The sequence below is a fragment of the Chiloscyllium plagiosum genome, unplaced genomic scaffold, assembly GCF_037043375.1.
Source record: "Chiloscyllium plagiosum isolate Xiang-an unplaced genomic scaffold, Cpla_swu_hap1 HiC_scaffold_10, whole genome shotgun sequence".
In the NCBI taxonomy this organism is placed as follows: Eukaryota; Metazoa; Chordata; class Chondrichthyes; order Orectolobiformes; family Hemiscylliidae; genus Chiloscyllium; species Chiloscyllium plagiosum.
The window spans coordinates 69628798-69649306 of NW_028270148.1; the positions used below are offsets into that span (position 1 = coordinate 69628798).

The 20509-nt window shown below is 41.5% G+C and overlaps 1 protein-coding gene across 7 annotated transcripts in view; it reads right to left on the minus strand.

Moving 5' to 3' along the window:
• The window catches only part of fam161a (FAM161 centrosomal protein A), a 37765-nt gene extending 21592 nt beyond the window's left edge, over positions 1–16173 (minus strand). For 2 of the 7 annotated variants that reach the window (XM_043696083.2, XM_043696090.2), the window contains exon 1: positions 15447–16172. In XM_043696083.2, coding sequence (XP_043552018.2) covers positions 15447–15505 — 59 coding nt within the window. In that variant the 5' untranslated portion in view covers positions 15506–16172. Of the gene's footprint in view, positions 1–6607; positions 6716–15197; positions 15352–15446 lie in introns of those variants that run through there. The other 5 variants (XM_043696085.2, XM_043696089.2, XM_087991431.1 and 2 more) reach the window with 5 other exon arrangements.
• Between the last annotated feature and the right edge of the window lie 4336 nt (positions 16174–20509).

Sequence of the window (20509 nt, forward strand, 5' to 3'; positions counted from 1 at the left end):
CTTCTTCAATAAACTAAATCAAGTTAGTGAAATACGGTTTCCCACACACAAAGCCATGTTGACTATTGCTAATCAGTCCTTGCCTTTGCAAATACATGTAAATCCTGTCCCTCAGGATTATCTCCAGTGACTTGCCCACCACTAACATCAGGTTCACTGGTCTATGTGTTCCCTGGCTTTTCCTTACCACCTTTCTTAAATAATGGCACCCCTGGCATCCACCCTCCAGTCTTATGGCATGTCACCCGTGGCTACCGATGATACAAATATCTCACCAAAGGGCCCAACATTCACTTCTCTAGCTTCCCACAAAGTTCTGATCAGGTCCTGGGGATTATGTGCCAGTGCTCAAAAATTAGGAGTCGCCCATTTAAAGAAAACAGATGTAATTATTTCTTTCGTAGGATTGTGATTGTTTGGAATTCTCTTCCAGACAAGGTGATAGATGTAGGTTCTTGAATATTTTAAAGGCAGTGATGGATAGATTCTTGTTATCAAGGAGTTGCAAGATTATCAGGAATAGGTAGGAATGTGGATCTGAAGTTACAATAAGATCAGCCAAGGTTAGCAGGTCAACTCCTTTACTGTAACCTGGATTCACATAATTTAGTCATGTCTTGCTGTTCTTTTCCCAAGAGAAAAAAAATAACCCCACTATTCTCCTCCTCAAACCAAATGTTTTCTCAGCCTGGGCATATTTCTTAAATGGTGAGATGTTGCAAAGTAAATGTACCAAGGACCTAGGTGTCCTTGTCAATAAGTCACAGAAGGCTAACATGCAGGTACACCAAGCTGTGATGAAGGTTAATGAAATGTTTATTAAAAAAAGTGATTGCTGGAGAAACTCAGCAGGTCTGGCAGCAAATGGGGAGTCAATGCTTTGGGTCCAGTCTCTCAATGACTAGTGGTAGCTAAGAAAAGGTGGTATATATCCTGAAGATGGTGGGGGTGGTAAGGAAGTAAGCAATAGAGGCAATAGGAGCCTTGGGGGGGAAATAAAGACATCAAGGCAGACATAAGGATGGATAATGGTGATCCAGGGAGAAAGAACAGCTGCTAATGGAAACCATAGGTAAGTGACATTGGGTTGGCAATGATGTAAGCAGCCCACGTGATGACAGGGCCTACGTTGTTAAAGGACAAGGTTAGGGTTATTGAACTCAATATTGAGTCCTGAAGGCTGCAGGGTCCCCAAGTGGAAAGTGAGATGCTCTTCTTCCGGTTTGCACTGCGCATCACTGGATCACTGCAACAGGCACGAGACAGAAATGTTGCCCGGTGAACACGGTGGTGTGTTGAAGTGACAAGTGACTAGAAGCTTGGATTGTTTTTGTGGAAAGAACATAGGTTTTCTGCAAAGCAGTGACCCAGTCTGCGTTTGCTCTCCCAGTGGAGAAGAAACCACATTGTGAGCAGCGATTACAATAGATTAGATTGAATGAAGTGCAGGTTAAGTGCTGCTTCACCTGAAAAGTGTGTTTAGTCCTTTGGATAGTGAGGAGGGAGGAAGGTGCATTGGGCTTGGGGAAGTGTTGAGAGTGGAGGAGGAGTGGACGAGGGTGTTCTGGCTGGAACGGGCCCGTGGAATGTTGATAAGGGAGGGGAGGGGAATATGTGCTTGGTAGTGGTGACAGAAGTGGTGACTTATGAAATGTTAGCCTTGATCAAAATAGGATTTGAGGACGGAGATAGTGAAGTTCTGCTTCAACTGTATAGACATTTGGTTAGAAGCGCTATGTGCAGGTTTAGTCTCAGAGTCAAAGAGTTATACAGCATGGAAAAAGACCCTTCAGTCCAACCAGTCCATGCTGAACATAATCCCAAACTAAATTAGTCCCACCTGCCTGCTCCTGGCCCATATCCCTCCTAACCTTTCCTATTCGTGTACATGTCTAACATTGTAATTGTACCTGCATCCATCACTTCCTCAGGAAGTTCATTCTATACCCAAATCACCTTCTGTATAAAGGATTTATTTCTTTTTTTTAAATCTCTCTCCTCTCACCTTAAAAATATGCCCCCCAGTCTTGAAATCCTCATTCTAGCGAAAAGGCAACTACCATTAACTCTATCTATACCTCTTATTATTTTATAAACTTCTATCATGTCACCTTTCAACTTCCTACACTCCAATGAAAAAAGTCCCAGCCTATCCAGCTTTTCTTTATAACTCAAATCTTCCATACCTGGCAACATGTTGGTAAATCTCTTCTGAACCATCTCCAGCTTGATAATATCTTTCCTGTAACTGGGTGACCAGAACTGGACACAGTATTCCAGAAGAGGCCTCACTAATGTCCTATACAACCTCCACATGACTTTCCCAATTCCTATACTCAAAGGACTGAGCAATGAAGGCAAGCAAGCCAAATGCCTTTTTAACCACCCTGTCTATTTGTGATTCAACTTTAAAGAATTATTTACCTGCACCCCTAGGTCCCTCTATTCTACAACATTACCCAAGGCCCTACCATTAATTTTATAAGCCCTACCCTTGTGTACCAAAATGCAATACCTCATATTTATCTAGATTGAACTCCATCTGCCATTTGTCAGCCCATTTGATCAAAATCCCTTTGTAATCTTTAAAAGCTTTTTTCACAGTCTAATATGCCACCAGTTTTGGTGTAATCCACAAACTTACAAACCAATCCTTCTATATTCTTATCCAAATCATTTATATAAATACCAAATAAAATATGGCCCAGAACCAATCCCTGTGGAGCAGGTCTTCAGTCTGAAAAGCATCCCTCCACCATTATTCCCTGTCTCCTGCCATTAAGACAATTCTGTGTCCAATTGTTCTAAGAAGGTTTGAGGAATGTTCTGTTAATTCACAATAGAATTTTCTGAAGGGACATCATTCATTACAGAATGAATGCAACAATGTTCGAACAAATCTATCTGAATAAACGTGTGTTTGATACACTATGCAAAACAAAGAAAACTACTTTGGCAATTGTTTCTGCTTCTGTAAGAAATATTCCATTATGACAAGCAAGGTCATGTGGAATCCATTGAGAATTCCTATAGTTACACCTGGTCTCCCCATTGAGCAGAAATGTTTATGACTGACCACCAGTGCGGAAGTTAAATTCAAATCCAGACAGTCTTACTCAGAGTATTCCAGTGCACTCATTATTTTGTTCCCCATTTCCTGAAGTTCACTTTCACTCAGATTTCATTCCTGAGTTAATGCCCCAAGTAGCTAGGGAGTGGCTGTTGATTATTGAGGAGTATGAGGAACAGGCTATTCAATTAAAACGAGATGGAAACGTGTTGCTGGAAAAGCGCAGCAGGTCAGGCAGCATCTAGGGAACAGGAGAATCGACGTTTCGGGCATTAGCCCTTCTTCAGGAATCTGTGCAGAGGAGATGACCTGGGGGGTGCAGTGAGAGAGGGACTCACTGAAACCTTTGTAGAGGGAGAAAGAGAGCTTCTTCAAGGAAGGCATCCTTGTAAGAGGATTCGCAGTAGGTTGAAATCTTTGAGGAGAAAGTGAGGTCTGCAGATGCTGGAGATCAGAGATGGAAATGTGTTGCTGGAAAAGCGCAGCAGGTCAGGCAGCATCTAGGGAACAGGAGAATCGACGTTTCGGGCATTAGCCCTTCTTCAGGAATTGAAACCTTTGGTCCATTCCCCTATTTTTGCCCAGCATAAATAAATGGTGCTGATTCTTGAAGATTTCAATTCTCCCATTATCCAGAGCCCTATTTAGGAATGAGTTCTAGATTTTCACTGCCTTTTTACATAAGAGAGATCACTCCCATATGGCAATCTATTATTTCCTCTTTCCCTAAGAATGTTTCTTTTTACTATATTTACATTATTGAACTTGTTCATTAAGTGATGAATTTAGAGGGCTGTAGAGTAGACTAGCTCTTTTGGGAGATAGTACAGACACGATAAGTTGAATGGCCTCCTTCTGTACTGCAAAATTCTATGATTCAATGATGGACCGAATTGAATTGACTGAAGATGGGAAGACTATGATGTGGAGGCTGAAACTGATGCTCCACTCAGCATTTCTGATTGAAGATGGTTGGAAATCCTTCAGCTTTCACTTTTGTACTCATGTTCTAGACTACAACATCATTGAAGATAGAATTTTCATCGAGCCTTCTTTTCCTCTTAGTTGTTTAATTGTCCAACACCATTCATGACTGAGTGTGATACGACTGAGAGCTCTGATCTGCTCCATTGTTTAAAGGCTCATTTAGATCTGTCTGCAGAGTGCACTATTGCATTTTTAGGAACCCCTTGTGGTTCTCCAGAAATGTCCTCCTACACTACTTGTTTTAATCAAGTTGATCCCTGGCTGATGGGCAATGGGTGGGTGAGGAGACACAAGGTTGTGAGATTACAGATATGCTGTCGGCTGACAATATCTCATTGATGCCCAGTAGTGAGCTGCTGGATCTGTTCAGAATCTATTCCATTTAGCATGTTATTAATACCATACAAGATGGTCAGTTTAAAGTTGGAATTTCGTCTCCAAAAGGTCTATGTTGTGTCCTTTGTGAACCCATCTGTGATAGGCAGATTGATGAGGATGAGCTCAAGTAAGTTTTTCCTTCATGTTGGCTTTCTCACCATCTTTTTGCAAGTCAAATCTGGCAAATATATCTTTAGGACTCAGCCAGTAGTGGTGCTACTGTGCACCAGAGTGATAGACATTGATGTCTCCTTTCCCTGGTACATTCTGTGCACTTGCTACAATCAGTGCCTCTTCCAAAGGAGTTCAATATGAAAGAGTACTGATTCATTGGGTGAAGGGGTGGGCACTGCAGAGGAGGTAGAAACCAGCAGGGCATTTTTGTTGCCAACTTTGACATGATGGCAGGAGTCTTCCTAGGATTTGGAGCCAATGTTGAGAACGCCCAGGTTCATTCCCTACTGACTGTATCCTACTGTATTGCCACACTCCATGGTCTGACCTACTGGTAGAACAAATATACCAAAGCTTGTGATAGAGGAGTCTGGAATGTTGGCTGAAAAATGTTATTCTGTCAATATGACTATGTCAGACTATTGTTTGACGAGGCTGAGAAACATCTCTCTCTACTTTGGCATGAATGCCCAAATGTTTGAGGATGACTTTACAAGGTTGATTGGTCATGATCAATGCTTAGGCAGATGCTGGATAGTACAGACGGTTTTATTATATGCACTTTTGACATAGGTTAATACTACTAAGCAGCTTATTAAACCATTTCAGAGGATAGTTAGGGATCAATGCTATTTATGATTAGCATTATTGTTGTATGTACTCAAATAATTAGTGAAAAGTTGAAAAATCTCCACTTACAGGATCATCTTAGGTACAAAAGTACCTAGGTACAGTTTCTTCAGTCACATGCTTAGTTACAGTGTAACAACGTCATCAATAGATGGCATCATCTTAGGTACAAAGTACCTAGGTACAATCCTTTGTTATTTCTGTGGGTCTGGAGTTCCAGATAGAATGGATTAGGGTGAGGGCCACAGTTTTATTCCTCAAAAGGTCCATAATGAACTAGATGGGATTTTGTACAGCAAACTGTCAGTTTCAACCATTTATCATAGCAGTGCCCATTAAAAGTACACAAACCCCTGTTTGACAATTGGATAACACAATAGTTAAATAAAAGTATGTTTACAGTATTCATAATCAAAATTAAATACAGATAATTATGCCATGTTATATGCCATGAAATGAATTGGAATAACTTACTAAACAAATGTTATGAGCCTTTTATCCTTCTCTCCTTGAGACACAATTTCTATTTTAGTTAAAGCCACATTAAGAAGATTAATAAATACTGCCTTGGCAGTAACGATTCTAACCATCTGTTGAACAAGTTTCTCATTGTATAATTTTGCTGCCAGTACCTGAATTCTCACCAATCACCCTGTACTGCAAAACTCCATTGGCTTCTGATCTACTAATTACTTGATTTTTAAATTCTGGACTTCAATTTAAATTTCAACCATGGCCTCATCTTCCTTCCTCTCTGGTCTCTTTACTCTTGCAGCATTTTACATCCATTAACCAAAGTGGCCTTTAATTACCTTTTGGAATGCATAGACTATTCTTTTGAGTGCACAGATTTATTTGTGTAACTGCATATGTACGATGCCTTAAAGGAGATGTGCATGGCCTGTGCAGGATCTGTCAGTTTGCTGCATGGCAGTTCACCTTTGAAAGCTCATTGCCTACAAGTCTCTGAAAACCCCAATGCTGGTCTCTTGTGTATCCATTACTGTTTCTCTCCCGCCACTGGAAATCATGTTCAGCCATTTCAGCTCCAATTCCTGGAATTCGCTACCTAAACATCTCTGCTTCTCTCTCTTCCAATAAGCTCCTTAAAACCTCTCTCAACTTGTGCAAAGTTTTATTTTGTCATATTCCTGTGAAATGTGCAGAGATGTTTTACTGTGAATACAAATTCACAAAATTATTGAAAAATTCGAACATATAAACATATGAATTAGGAGAAGCAGGCAAGTGGCCCTTTGAGCCTTCTCTGCCATTCAATACGTTGATGGCTGATCTGTTTACGATTCGCATTCTACATTTCTATCTACCCGACTAATTGATTCCCTTGTCAAACAAGAATCTACCTACCTCTGCCTTAAAAATAATCAATGACTCCACCTCCACCACCCTTGAAGACACCACCCTTAGAGACGAAGCAGTTTCTCTCATCTTCGTCCTAAAAGGACAAACCCTAAATTTGAAAGTGTGTCCCCTGGTTCTGGACTCACCCACAAGAAAAGACATGGTTTTTACACTATACTTATCAAGACTGTTCAGGATACTATATATTTTATATAATATAGAAAAGGAGGAATCTTAAAATTGGAACATATTTTAAAATTCAATTGTAGATAATTTTGATTATTTCCAACATTATTTTTCATCATTCAATTTTAATTCATTTTTATTTAGAGTACTAATGTCAGCCTAATCTTAAGGATGACTGTATGAATGTTGATGTTATTGTTACATTTCTATTAACATTACTTTGTCTTCTTCATTAGCAACCTCTGTCAATGTTTAAATAAAACTATTATTAAAAACGGAAATAGGTAGAAATTGAGCCCACTTAGATGAATTGGAAGAGCAGATGAATTTTCCACTGGGCACGTGAGATTGCAAAAGGGTTTTATATATAGGTTAACTGAGTGGGCAACGATCTGGATAATGGAGCCCACTCCATTATGCCCATATTTGCAGAAAGAATTAAAAACAAAATTATCTAAGTAGCGAGAGATTGCAGACATGCAAGATGCAGAAGCATGTAGGTGTCCCACTGCATGAATAGAAAAGGTTTAGTATGCAGCTACTGCAAGTAATAAAGCTAATAGAATGTTACAGTTTATTATGTATCCTGAATTGATCAAGTCCCATTTGCCAGGAGTTGGCCCATATCCTTCTAAACCCTTCCTATTCATATACCCATCCAGATGTCTTTTAAATGTTACAATTGTCCTAGCCTCCACCACTTCCTCTGGCAGCTCAATCCTTACATGTACTACCCTCTGCATGAAAACATTGCCCCTTAGGTCCCATTCAAATCTTTCTCCTCTCATCCTAAACCCCCTAAACCCATGTCCCAGGAAAATGGCCTTGTCTATTTACTCTATCCATGCCCTTCATGATTTTATAAACCTCTATAAGGTCACCTTTCGGCCTCCGACGCTCTAGGGAAAATAACACTAGCCTATTCAGCCTCTCCCTGTAGCTGAAATCCTCCAACCCTGACAACATTCTTGCAAATCTTTACTGAACCCTTTCAATTTTCACAACATCCTTCCTATAGCAGGGAGACCAGAATTGCACATAATATTCCAAAAGTGGCTTAAAATATCTGATCGGCATGGACAAGTTGGACTGAAGGCTCTGTTTCTGTGCTGTACATCTCTATGACTTAGAGTTGTTTAATTCTATGAGAATTTAATACAAAGTAAGGATGCTATGTTTCTGTTACACAGGGCTTTGATGAGACCATATCTGTATCATATACATGGACTTTAGTAAGATGTTTGATAAGGTTCCCCATGGTAAACTAATGGAAAAAGTGAAGTCACATGGTGTGCAGGGTATTCTAGCTAGGTGGATAAAGAACTGGTTGAGCAACAGGAGACAGACAGTAGTAGTTGAAGGGAGTTTCTCGAAATGGAGAAAAGTGACCAGTGGTGTTCCATAGGGATCAGTGCTGTGGCCAGTGTTGTTTGTGATATACATTAATGATCTGGAAGAGGGCACTTGTTGGTATGATCAGTAAGTTTGCAGATGACATGAAGATTGGTGGAGTAGCAGAAAGCATAGCAGACTGTCAAAGAACACAGGAGAATATAGATAGACTGGACAGTCGGGCAGAGAAATGGCAGATGCAGTTCAATCCAGGCAAATGTGAGGTGATGCATTTTGGAAGGTCTAATTCTAGAGCGAACTATACTGTAAACAGAAGAGCCTTGGGAAATGTTGATGGGCAGAGAGATCTGGGAGTTCAGGTCCATTGTACCCTGAAGGTGGCTGCACAGGCGGATAGTGGTCAAGAAGGTATATGGTATGCTTGCCTTCATCGGACAGAGTACTGAATATAAGAGCTGGCAGGTCATGTTAAAATTGCATGAGACTTTGGTTCGGCCGCATTTAGAATACTGTGTACAATTCTGGATGCCACATTACCAAAAGGATGTGGACGCTTTGGAGAGGGTGCAGAGAAGGTTCACGAGGATGTTGCCTGGTATGGAAGGTACTAGCTATGAAGAGAGGTTGAGTAGGTTAGGATTGTTTTCATTAGAAAAAAGGAGATTGAGAGGGGACCTGATTAAGGTCTACAAAATCATGAAGCATGTAGACAGAGTGGATCAATAAGGATTCAATAAGGAGAGGTCACATGTTCAAGGTGAGAGGAGAAAAGTTTAAGGTGGATACACGTGGAAAATACTTTACACAGAGGGTGGTAGGTGCCTGGAACACGTTGTCAGCAGAGGGAATAGAGGCAGGCATGGTAGATTCATTTAAGGTACGTCTGGCCAGACACACGAGTAGGTGGGGAGCAGAGGGATACAGATCCTTAGGAATTGGGCGATAGGTTTAAACAATGGATTTGGATCGGCACAGGCTTGGAGGGCCAAAGGACCTGTTCCTGGACTGTAAATTTTCTTTGTTCTTTGTATACACAATATTAATTTCCTTATTTAAAAAGGATATAAGGTGTTGTTAGCGGTTCAGAGAAGGTTTATCATACTAATATTTGTAATGGGCAGATAACCCTTTGAGTAAAGATTGTATAGACTAGGTTGTAACCTGCTGGAGTTTAGAAAAGAGTCAATTTATTTGAAACTTATTAGATCCTGAGGGGTATGGACAATGTGGGTAGAAAAAGAATGTTTGTGGAAGAATCTAGAACTATGTTAAAATAAGAAGTCACTCATTTAAGACAGAGATGTGAATCCTTTTTCAGAGACTTGTCCATCGATGGCTTTACTTCCTCTAAAGGTGTTGAAAGCAGAGTCCATAAGACGAAGTAAAAGTACACAATTCAGCCCATCAGATCTGATCTGCCATTCAATGAAATTGTCGCTGATCTGATTACCTTAAGTCCACTTTCCTGTCTTATCCCCATAACCCTTATTCTCCTCATTGATTAGAATTCTGTTTATCTTAATCTTCAATACACTTAACAACTCAGTCACGTCAGCCCTTTTACGTAAAGCATTCTGTAGATTCATTGGTGGAGGCAATCATTCACTAATGACTGTGACAATCTACTTCTTATTACCCTATGAGAAAAGAAGTGTCTGCCTTAAATGGGCAGCCCCTTATGCTGAGATTATGCCCTCTGGTTCTAGACTCTCCCGTAAGGAGAAACAAATCTCTCTAGATGTTTCAATAAAGATTTACTCCCACTCACCTAAACTCCAATGAGTGCAAGCCCAAGTTATTCAATCTCCCCTTATATGAAAATCCATATATGGAGTCATAGGTTTGCACAACACGAAAACAGAACCTTTGGTCCAACTCATCCATGCTGACCAGATATCCTGTTAATCTAGTCCCATTTGCCCAGCACTTGGCCAATATCCCTCTAAACCCTTCCTATTCATATACGCATCTAGATGCCTTTTAAAGTTATAATTGTACTAGCTTCCACCACTTCCTCTGACAGCTCATGTCCATATACGCACCACCCTCTGCGTGAAAAGGCTGCCCCTTAGGTCCCTTTTAAATCTTTCCCCTCTCACCTTAAACCTATGCCCTCTGGTTCTAGACTCCCCCAGCTTGACTATTTATCCTATCCATGATTTGGAGGTGCCGGTGTTGGACTGGGGTGTACAAAGATAAAAAAAAAATCACACAACACCAGGTTATAGTCCAACACCTGATGAAGGAGCAGCGCTAGGAAAGGTAGTGCTTCCAAATAAACCTGTTGGATTATAACCTGGTGTTGTGTGATTTTTAACTTTGTATCCTACCTATGTCCTTCATGATTTTACAAACCTCTACAAGTTCACCCCTTAGCTTCTGATGGTCCAGGGAAAACAGCCCCAGCCTATTCAGCCTCTCCCTATAGCTCAAACTCTCCAACTCTGGCAACATCCTTGTAAATTTTTTCTGAATATTTTAAAGCTTCACAATATCCTTCATAAAGTAGGGAGACCAAAATTACACACAATGTTCCAAAACTGATCTAACTAATGTCCTGTACAGCCGCAACATGACCTCCCAACACCTATACTCAATGCTCTGACCAACAAAGGAAAGCATATAAACATCTTCTTCACTATCCTATCTATCTGCAATGCCACTTTCAAGGAACTATGAACCTGCACTCCAAGTTCTCTTTGTTCAGCAACATCCTCAGGACCTTACCATTAAGTGTATAAGTCCTGTCCTGATTTGCTTTTCCAAAGTACAGCATCTCACATCTATCTAAATTAAGCTCCATCTGCCACTCCTTGGCCAATCTAATCAAGAGTAAAAAAATGTGGCACTGGAAAAGCACAGCAGGTCAGGCAGCATCTGAACAGCAGGAGAGTCAATGTAAGACCATAAGACATAGGAGTGGAAGTAAGGCCATTCAGGCATAAGCCCATCATCAAGAATATGGAGGGGGAAGTGGGCTGAGAGACAAATAGGGGAGTGAGTGTAGGAAGACAGCTGAGAAGGTGATGGTGGATGCAGGTGGGGGGCTAACAGTGGTAGTTCAGTGAGGAGGGTGAAGTGGATAGGTGGGAAGGAAGATGGACAGGTAGGACAGGTCAAGAGGGTGGTGCCAAGTTGGAGGGTTGGATCTGGGATGAGGTGGGGAGGGGCAGGGGAGATATGGAAACTTGTGAAGACACCTTTGATGCCGTGTGGCTGAAGGGTCCCAAAGTGGAAGATGAGACACTCTTCCCCCAGTTGTCGGGTGGCTTGAATTTGGTGGTGGAGACGGCCCAGGGCTTGCATGTCCTTGGGTAGTGGAGGAAGAACTGGAGGAAGAACGCCTCAACTTCTACTTGGGACCCTTCAACTGCATAGCATCAACATCGACTTCATCAGTTTCCAAATCTCCCTTCCCCCCTCATTCCAGATCCAACCCTCCAACTCGGCACCACCCTCTTGAACTGTCCTACCTGTCTATTCTTCCTTTCCACCTATCCACTCCACCCTCCCCACCAACCTATCACTATTACTCCCGACCTGTATCCACCTATTGCCTTTCCCCCCCAGCCCACCCCTATCCTATTTATCTCTTAGTCCCCTTTCCCCCTCCACATTCCTGATGAAGGGCTTATGCCTAAAATGTCGACTCTGGTGCTCCTCAAATGCTGCCTGACCTGCTGTGCTTTTCCAGCACCACACTTTTCAACTCTGACTCTCCAGCATCTGCATTCCTCACCTTCTCCCATCTGATCAAGATCCTGTTGTCGTCTGAGGTAGCCTTCTTCGCTGTCCACTACATCTCCAATTTTGGTGTTATCTGCAAACTTACTAACTATACTTTGTTTGTTCACATTCAAATCATTTATACAATTGACAAAAAGCAGTGGACCCGGCACCGATCTTGTGTCACACTATTAGTCACAAGCCTTCAGCCTGAAAAGCAACCTTCCACTAATACCCCGTCTTCTACCTACGAGCCAGTTCTGTATCCATATACCTCGTTCTGCCTATATTCCATGTGAGCTAACCTTGCTAACCAGTCTACCACAAAGAACCTTGTCAAACACCTTACTGAAGTCCATATGGATTACATCAACCTCTCCGCCCTCATCAATCCTCTTCCTTACTTTTCAAAAAAGTCAAATTAGTGAGACGTGATTTGCTAAGCACAAGGCTAAGTTAACTATCCCTAATCAGTCCTGGCCTTTCCAAATACATGTAAATCCTGTCCCTCAGGATTCCATCCCATAACCTGCCTACCACCAATGCCAGGCTCTTCCTCACCACCTTTCTTAAATAATGGCACCATGTTAACCAACCTTCAGTTCTTCGGCACCTCACCTGTGACTATCGATGATATTTTGATCAGCAATCACTCCCTTAGCTTCCCATAGAGTTCTAGGATACACCTGATCAGATCTTGGGGATCTATCCATGTTTATGCATTTCAAGCCATCCAGCACCTCTTCCTCTGTAATATAGACATTTTATTTTCCCACATTCCATATCTTCCAAGTCCTTCTCTACAGTAAACCCTGATGCAAAATACTCATTTAGTACCTCCCTCACATCCTGCACTTCCACACGTAGGCTGCCTTGCTGATCTTTGAGATGCCCTATTCTCTCCCTAGCTATCCTTTTGTCTTTAATGTATTTATAAAACCTTTGGATCCTCCTTAACCCTATTTGCCAAACCTATCTCATGTCTCGTTTTTGCCCTCCTGATTTTCCTCTTAAGTCTACTCATACAGCCTTTATACACTTCTAAGAATTCACCCGATCTCTGTTGTCTATACCTGATGTATGTTTCCTTCTTTTCTTAAGCAAAACTTCAACTTCTTTCAACATCCAGCATCCCCTACACTTACTAGCCTTGCCTTTCACCCTAACAAGAACATACTGTCTCCGAACTCTTGCTATCTCATTTTTAAAGGCTTCCCATTTTCCAGCTGTCCCTTTAACATCTACTCCCAATCAACTTTTGAAAGTTCTTGCCTGATACCATCAAAATTGGCCTTCCTCCAATTTAGAATTTTAACTTTTAGATCTGGTCGATCCTTTTCCATCACTACTTTAAAACTAATAGAATTATGGTTGCTGGCCCCAAAGTGCTCCCCCATTTACACCTCAGTCACATGCCCTGCCTTATTTCCCAAGAGTAGGTCAAGTTTTGCATCTTCTCGAGTAGGTCCATTCACATACTGAATCAGAACATTTTCTTGTACACACTTAAATTCCTCTCCATCTAAACCCTTAACACTATGGAAGTACTCCCAATCAAACTAGTTAATCTACTCTGGACTGCCGAATGCCATTGCCAATATATCTTTTCATAGATCAGGGGACCAAAATAGTTCACAGTATTCCAGGTGTGGCATGACTTGGGTATTGCATAGTTTCAGCAAGAGCTTCCTATTTTTATACTTCATTCCCTTTGTTTCAAAGGCCAACAGTCTATTTGCCTTCCCTATTATCTGATGGACATTAGGGCCCCTAAATACTTCTATGTTGCAGCTTTCTTCAGTCTCTCTCTGCTAATATTAATCTCTTCCTACGAAAATGCCCCTTTATCTCAATTGTAACTGCTATTAGTTAGCCTGTCCTCTATCCATGTTAATGTTACACTTCCAACACTTTATTTTCTTAAGTAACCTCATGTGCAGTACCTTCTCAAATGCTTTTTGGAAATCCAAATTTATTACATCTTCTGGTTTCCTTTAATTCATACTATGTGTCCTATACAAATAACTAGCTGTCATTTACACCTATTTTACTTATTTATATCTCTTTTACTATTATTATCACTGTCTTCGACTTTTGCTCTGGATGCCTTCATAATCTGTTCCACTTGCTCATCCCTTTCTGTCCAGCATTAGCTCCTTTCAATAGTAGAGAAATTGACACCACACTCAAAATATTAATTCTGTTTCTCCCTCCACAAATGGTACCTGACCTGCTGAGTTTCTATCACAAAATGGATTCTAGTGCATGAAATAAACCCATTCTTCCAAAACCAATCTTTAAGTCATCCACTTAACTCCTTGACTTTATTAACACCATGACAGTTTGCTTATGACTCAGAATTTTGAAGGTTCTGATTTTTCCTTTAGGTCCTAACTGTTCAATAAAGAAGATAATTCAGCAGAACTCCTCTCCAGTCATTTGAATATTATGACCAACATTGCACAATGAGAACTGGATCCCACCCTTCCTACTCCAAATTCCTCTCCAGCCCAAGATGTCCCGAACCACGGCATCAGGCAAGCAATATAACCTTTGGGACTCAAGCTACGAAGAAAAGTACCTATCCCATAACTGTACTGTTACCCACTACTCCTATATTCCTATTTCCTCCACTCACATGAATGGCTCCCTGAACCACAATGTTTTGTTATTAGTTTGCTCATCCTCCCTGCAGTTTCCACTTTGGTCCAAGCTGTTTTCACAGACCTTACAACTTTTGGAGAACTGCATGACTGAAGCTCCTCGAAAACTGTTTCTTGGGTCCCATACCTGTCTCACCTACAATCACACCCTTCTGTTGCTGATCACAGCCTAAGTTTGAATGACCTAACTTACGGGGTGTGACGCTTCCTGGAACAATATCCTGGTAAATTTCTCCATTTCTGACGTGACGCAAAATCATTACTGTGGTACTTACAAAATTTAAAAGGCATCTGGATAGGTACATGGATAGGAAGGGTTTAGAAGGACATGAGCCAAATGCTGGCAAATGGAACTAGATAAATTTAGGATATCTGGTCACAATGGACGAGTTGGACCGAAGGGTCCGTTTTCGTGCTGTGTAAGTCTAGCTCCTGGACCAGTGTGCAGAATTACATAAAATACATGGCATTTCTTGTTAATAAATAACATATTCAATCATCATGGAAATTTCTAATCACATACTCGATCCTCATACTTCAGATAGTTTATACTTGATTCCTGCCATCTAAAGTTAGTGTGGAAAAGTCCAAATGCCAGATTATACAAATAAAAATGCGGCGACGAGAGCTGCCTTTGAAAGAAAGGTAGACTAAGACAAATACTGTACTTTTTTTGACGGGGCATAATCAATCCAGATATTAAGAAAAAAAGGCTTTTCCAAGGCAACAGCGCTTAGAAAATTCACACTAACTTGAACAATGTTCATTCTTTGGGTTTCTTACAAGACCGCAAACCCTGGCACTGGAGAAAGGCTGCTATCAACTCAAGCGCCAGGCCTCGTTACCATTGACAACGCGGCCGCCGTGTGTCAATGACGTGCCCCCCTCCCCCACAACAACAATCTCAAGGCCCTCACCTCCTCGGCGACCAATGGATTCTGGCTGATTCGTAACGGTTGGGCTTTCCCTCTCTCATACAGCGTCGAGGGTGTCCTGGTCTTTGGGTTCATGGGAGTTTTGATGCAGGAGGTAATGAGAACCGAGAACCGATGGGGATTCTGCATCCCGTCAGGATTTCACCGCCAGCTCTTAGAGCAACGGTCACTCCACCGGAGGGAGGGGGGGTTAATGTTACGGGGAGCCCGGAGGGCCAAAAAAGGTCATCTTTCCACAGCGATTATTCCAATTCGGTCTGTTTTATCTGTCTCTACCGAGAAAAGCACAAAGCTGATTGTAACAATGGCGAACCTATCAATATTCAAGTTAATTGCTATAAAAAATGATAGATTTTGGAGTGAGTTTAGGATGTTGTTATCATAGATACCAGGTCAGTGAGCAGGACAGCTGGTTCACCATGCACGGTGACGTCAATAAAGCGGTTCATTCCCCACACTGGCTGAGATTATCGAGAAGGTCCAACCTTTTCAACCTCGCCTCAGACGTGTTGAACTGCAGGTTAAACTACCTCCAGTTGTACCTTTATAGTGAGAAAGCAGCTCATGTCTGCGCTATCGTTAAGATTGTTTACACTTCCATAACACTGTTTGAAACAGCCACTGTTGTAGTTCACCTGTTACTGCTGCCCTAAATGGCCACTAGCCCAATTGTCCCTTTCCTGCCCAGGGATTGTCATGTACCATATTATTGACCAGGCCAGACCCCCTCAAAACATTTCAAGAAGGTAACCCAGACCCTAACTTTTTTAGTAGTTTTGAGCAGGTTTAATGTTGATATTCCAGGAGTGATGCAGCTGATCAAAACTCTTAATTTTTAAACAAAACAACTTATTTTACAGAGTACGAAATGAAACACAAAGAGATCAGAAGACAGAATAACTTAAATTATCCGAAAACCTAATGGACTATCCCAATTTAGTTAAGCTGTTCCAAATTCCTGCAACAATCCCCATAAGCACCCCTTGCCAAAAACAGGTAAAATCAAACACAGGGTCTCACAGGAGAGAGTGATTCAGCATGGAACATCTTTATGTAGCTGTTTCTTTTGGATTCTTAGGTAACAACTGTGGGATATAGGTAAATTAATATTTCTTCTGCAGTTCTGCAATTCTGCAATTATAATTTCTGATACAAAGTAAATGAACTCACATCAGTGTGTGGTTGGTTTGGCCGGGAGCTGAGTCAACAAGAATGGAAACTATGTGGAGGAAATATATAATTGTATGCCAGCATGAAACGTGATTGCAAAACAATGGTAGAAATACAGGCACTAGGTAAAATGCTGTGAAGAGAGGCCTGTATAAACAGTAGGTTTCCCACTTGTACAGAGACACAGGAACAAACCCCAATTAAAAGGGCTTAGTGATAAGATGCTGTGAGGGGCAGCGCAGATGGAGGGAGTAGATAATGGTAAGCAAAGGATGGGATGAGGTCAAACGGCCTTGTGAGGTCAGAGTAAGCATTTTGTCACAGACAAGACCGGATAAACAGGAATAATGGGCCCAGTCTTACGGAACTGGAGGAAGAAGATAGGGGAAGAGCAATGTAAAACAAAAGAAGCCAAATTATATAAATATTGAGCGTTTGTCGAATTCAGTGTGTGTTTTGTCCCTGCCTTGTGACATCACACCCACTTACAAGTGTAAAATAAATGACACCACTGATTCAGATTTTTGTCTCGGACTGAAATTATTGAAGTGTGTGAGCTTTGTTTCTCACAATTGGGGGCTGTCCGGGATTTTCTTCCATCGCCGGGGAGGGGGGTGGTTGGCCTTGGACACTGGGAAGACGCATCCCGTTCCCCATTGAGGAGCAGTCTCGTGTCCCGGTTTGGTCTGCTCCCTTGGGTGACTGGTACGGATCCCACAAGAGAGACATCTGAATCAGACAGTGATGGGAGGTTGATAGGTAATACGGCGAAAAGGGGCCAGGCAACTCTGTGCACAGACCAAGGTAAGGAAATTGACTTTTAAGTATTGCCTTGGTGGCCAGGATTGAGTTTTAGTAGTTAATAAGGGACTAACGAAGGAACTCAATATTGGTTGTGCCGTGGAAAAGGAGACAGCCTCCGGGGAAACAAAAGATGAAAAAGGCAATGGAAATGGAGGCGCGTTCCCTTACAGCATACCTCCAGAAAGTCCTTTGGGCAGGATGTTGTGGAATTGGAGAAATAATACTTGTACAAGGGAGAAAGATGATTAGATATTGTTGCTTTGTATGGACTAAGGAATCCATTCTTCGTCCTGCTGTCTTCTGGCCAAAGTACAGGTCGGACGAAGACTGGGTTTGTAAATATCTGAATTTATATGTCAATGTGTGAGAGAGAGAGAATGAAAAGAGCTGTACAGCTGGTAGAAAGTTTAACCCTTTGTGATTTGGTTTGAATGAACATTTGTTTGTTGGTGATTGAATGTTTGTGTTTTATTCCCTGGAGCTTGAGTTCCAGGACTGTTTTGAATCTGATTTTTATTATGGAAACTGAACATGATTTCTTTTAAGGTTAAGGATTCTATAGAGATTATGAAAAAAAGAATGATAACTCCTGTTCTTTTTACAGATCATGACTGCCTTATTATCAGTTTCTAACTAATCTCTTTTATCTTAACATAAAAGCGATTTATGGAGGACAGTTGAAGTTTCAGTTCAACATTAGATTGTAGTAAAAATAAAATCCTGTGGTTAATATCTGTGACCTTGGATTCGGCCATTGTTCATGCATTAGAAGTTTATTTTTAAACTTGAATAGAAAAATTCTTTTAAGGCAGCTCTGATTATTTCACGACCTATAGTATTGTAATTGAGCAATGATTGGTCAGGACTACTTAAGAAAACTAATTTTGGATTGAAATTAAGGGACTAAAACCGGGTGATTACAATGGATTTCAAAATTGGGAACTGTATGCATTTTACATTTTAAATATTAAATACTGAATAAATGAATGTAAATATATGAATATATTTACAAGTTTGGAACAGGCTTTAAAGTTAGTCAAGCATGAATTGATGAATTGGTGTTTGAAGATATGGGGAGCTAGAAATATTGCAATATTTCTTTAAGAAAGAAAAAGGGGAAGAATGTAATGACTTATCCCCTTCGGGAGGTACCCATAGGGGACAAAGAGATTGGGTTTGTAAGTGCCCCCCTCACCAGTGGGGAGGTCAGAACATTTAAAAAGGAGATGAAGGTCCTGGTTGAGGATCCGGTAGAGTTGTCTGAACAAATTGATCAATATTTGGGACCCAGTCTGTATACGTGGGCTGAGTTAATGTCTATTTTGAATATACTATTTACTGGGGAAGAAAGAGGACTTATATGAGGAGTAGCCACTAAAATATGGGACAGGGAACACCCGATTGGAGATAGGGATGCTGGACAGGGAGAGGTAAAGTTTCCCCTCAGAGATCTCCAGTGGGAAAACCAAAACCCGGAGCATAGAGAAGAAATGAGGGAATTGAAAGACCTGATTCTAAAAGAATCTAAGAGAGGCAGTTCCGAAGTCACAGAATTTGACTAGAGCCTTTGAAGTTAGACAGGAGAAAGATGAGACTCCGCATTAAGGGACTTAATGCGGAAATATTCTGGAATGAACCCTGAGGACTCAGTGGCACAGGGTCTTTTGAAAGTACATTTTGTGACAAAAGCGTGGCCAGACATACAGAGAAAGATACAGAAGATAGAAGGATGGAGTGAAAAACCATTAGATGAATTGTTGAGAGAGGCACAGAAAGTGTTTGTAAAGAGGGAGGATGAGAGACAAAAACAGAAGGCGAAAATGATGGTAGCTACGGTTGATGAGGTAGTTAAGAGGAGAATGGAACCAATAGTGAGCAACCGGAGCAGCGGGTGGCAGCATGTAGGACAGAGAGGGAGAGGGAGAGGACAAGGGGGAGCATTTGATAGAAGGTTTGGGCGACAGGGGCAGAGATGGAAGTCTCCACAGGCAGGATGCTATTATTGTGGAAAGATAGGGCATTTTAAGCGGGAGTGTCCTGATCTACAAAGGGAAGAAAGGGCAATTCCGCTTATGAATTTTGATGAAGAATAGGGGTGTCAGGGGTTCCTGCCCTCGGGGGCCCACCAGGAACCCTTGATAAACTTGAAGGTGGGACCCTGTAGGGAAGAGGCAGTCTTCCTAGTAAATACGGGGGCAGCACGGTCATTGCTGAATTTTAAACCAAAGAAGGTAGAAATGTCGACACGGTCAATTACTGTTTCGGGGGTAAAAGGGGAAGGATTTACTGTTCCAGTATTTGAACCTATGGTGATAGAAGGTCCTAAGGATAGGGTCACAGGGGAACTGCTGTATATTCCTGATATAGGAAGTAACTTACTAGGGAGAGACTTAATTATCCTCTTAGGACTGGAGATTGGAATTCAGGAAAAAGAATTAGTTGTACAACTGGCGATGTTGACAGAGGATGTGGAGAGAGAGATAGACCCTATTGTATGGGCTAGAGAAGGGAATCGTGGAAAACTACAGATCCCTCCCCTTCTAATAAATTTAAAAAGGAAAGGGGACATTGTCTGTGAGCGACAGTATCCTATTTCCATAGAAGGTACACGAGGACTGCAGCCAGTAATTGAGGGACTGATTAGAGATTAAGTAAGATCCCCCATGACCACAAATGGTTTAGTGTGATAGATTTAAAGGATGCCTTTTGGGCTTGTCCCTTGGCAGAGGAAAGATTTGAGACTATCCCCCTATGAAATCTTACTTGGATTACCTTATCTGGGAACGAATGGAGAATTGCCAATTCCCGAAACTAAAGATTTGTTTTTAAAGAAGTATATACTGGGCTTGTCCTCCTCTTTCTGGATCAGTGGTGCTGGAAGAGCACAGCAATTCAGGCAGCATCCGAGGACAGGCAAAATCAGGATGCTGCTTGAATTGCTGTGCTCTTCCAGCACCACTGATCCAGAATCTGGTTTCCAGCATCTGCAGTCATTGTTTTTACCTTTTGTCCTCCTCTTTGTCTTTCCTCAGAAAACAGGATTTATTGGCACAGACTCCACCCCTTGAATT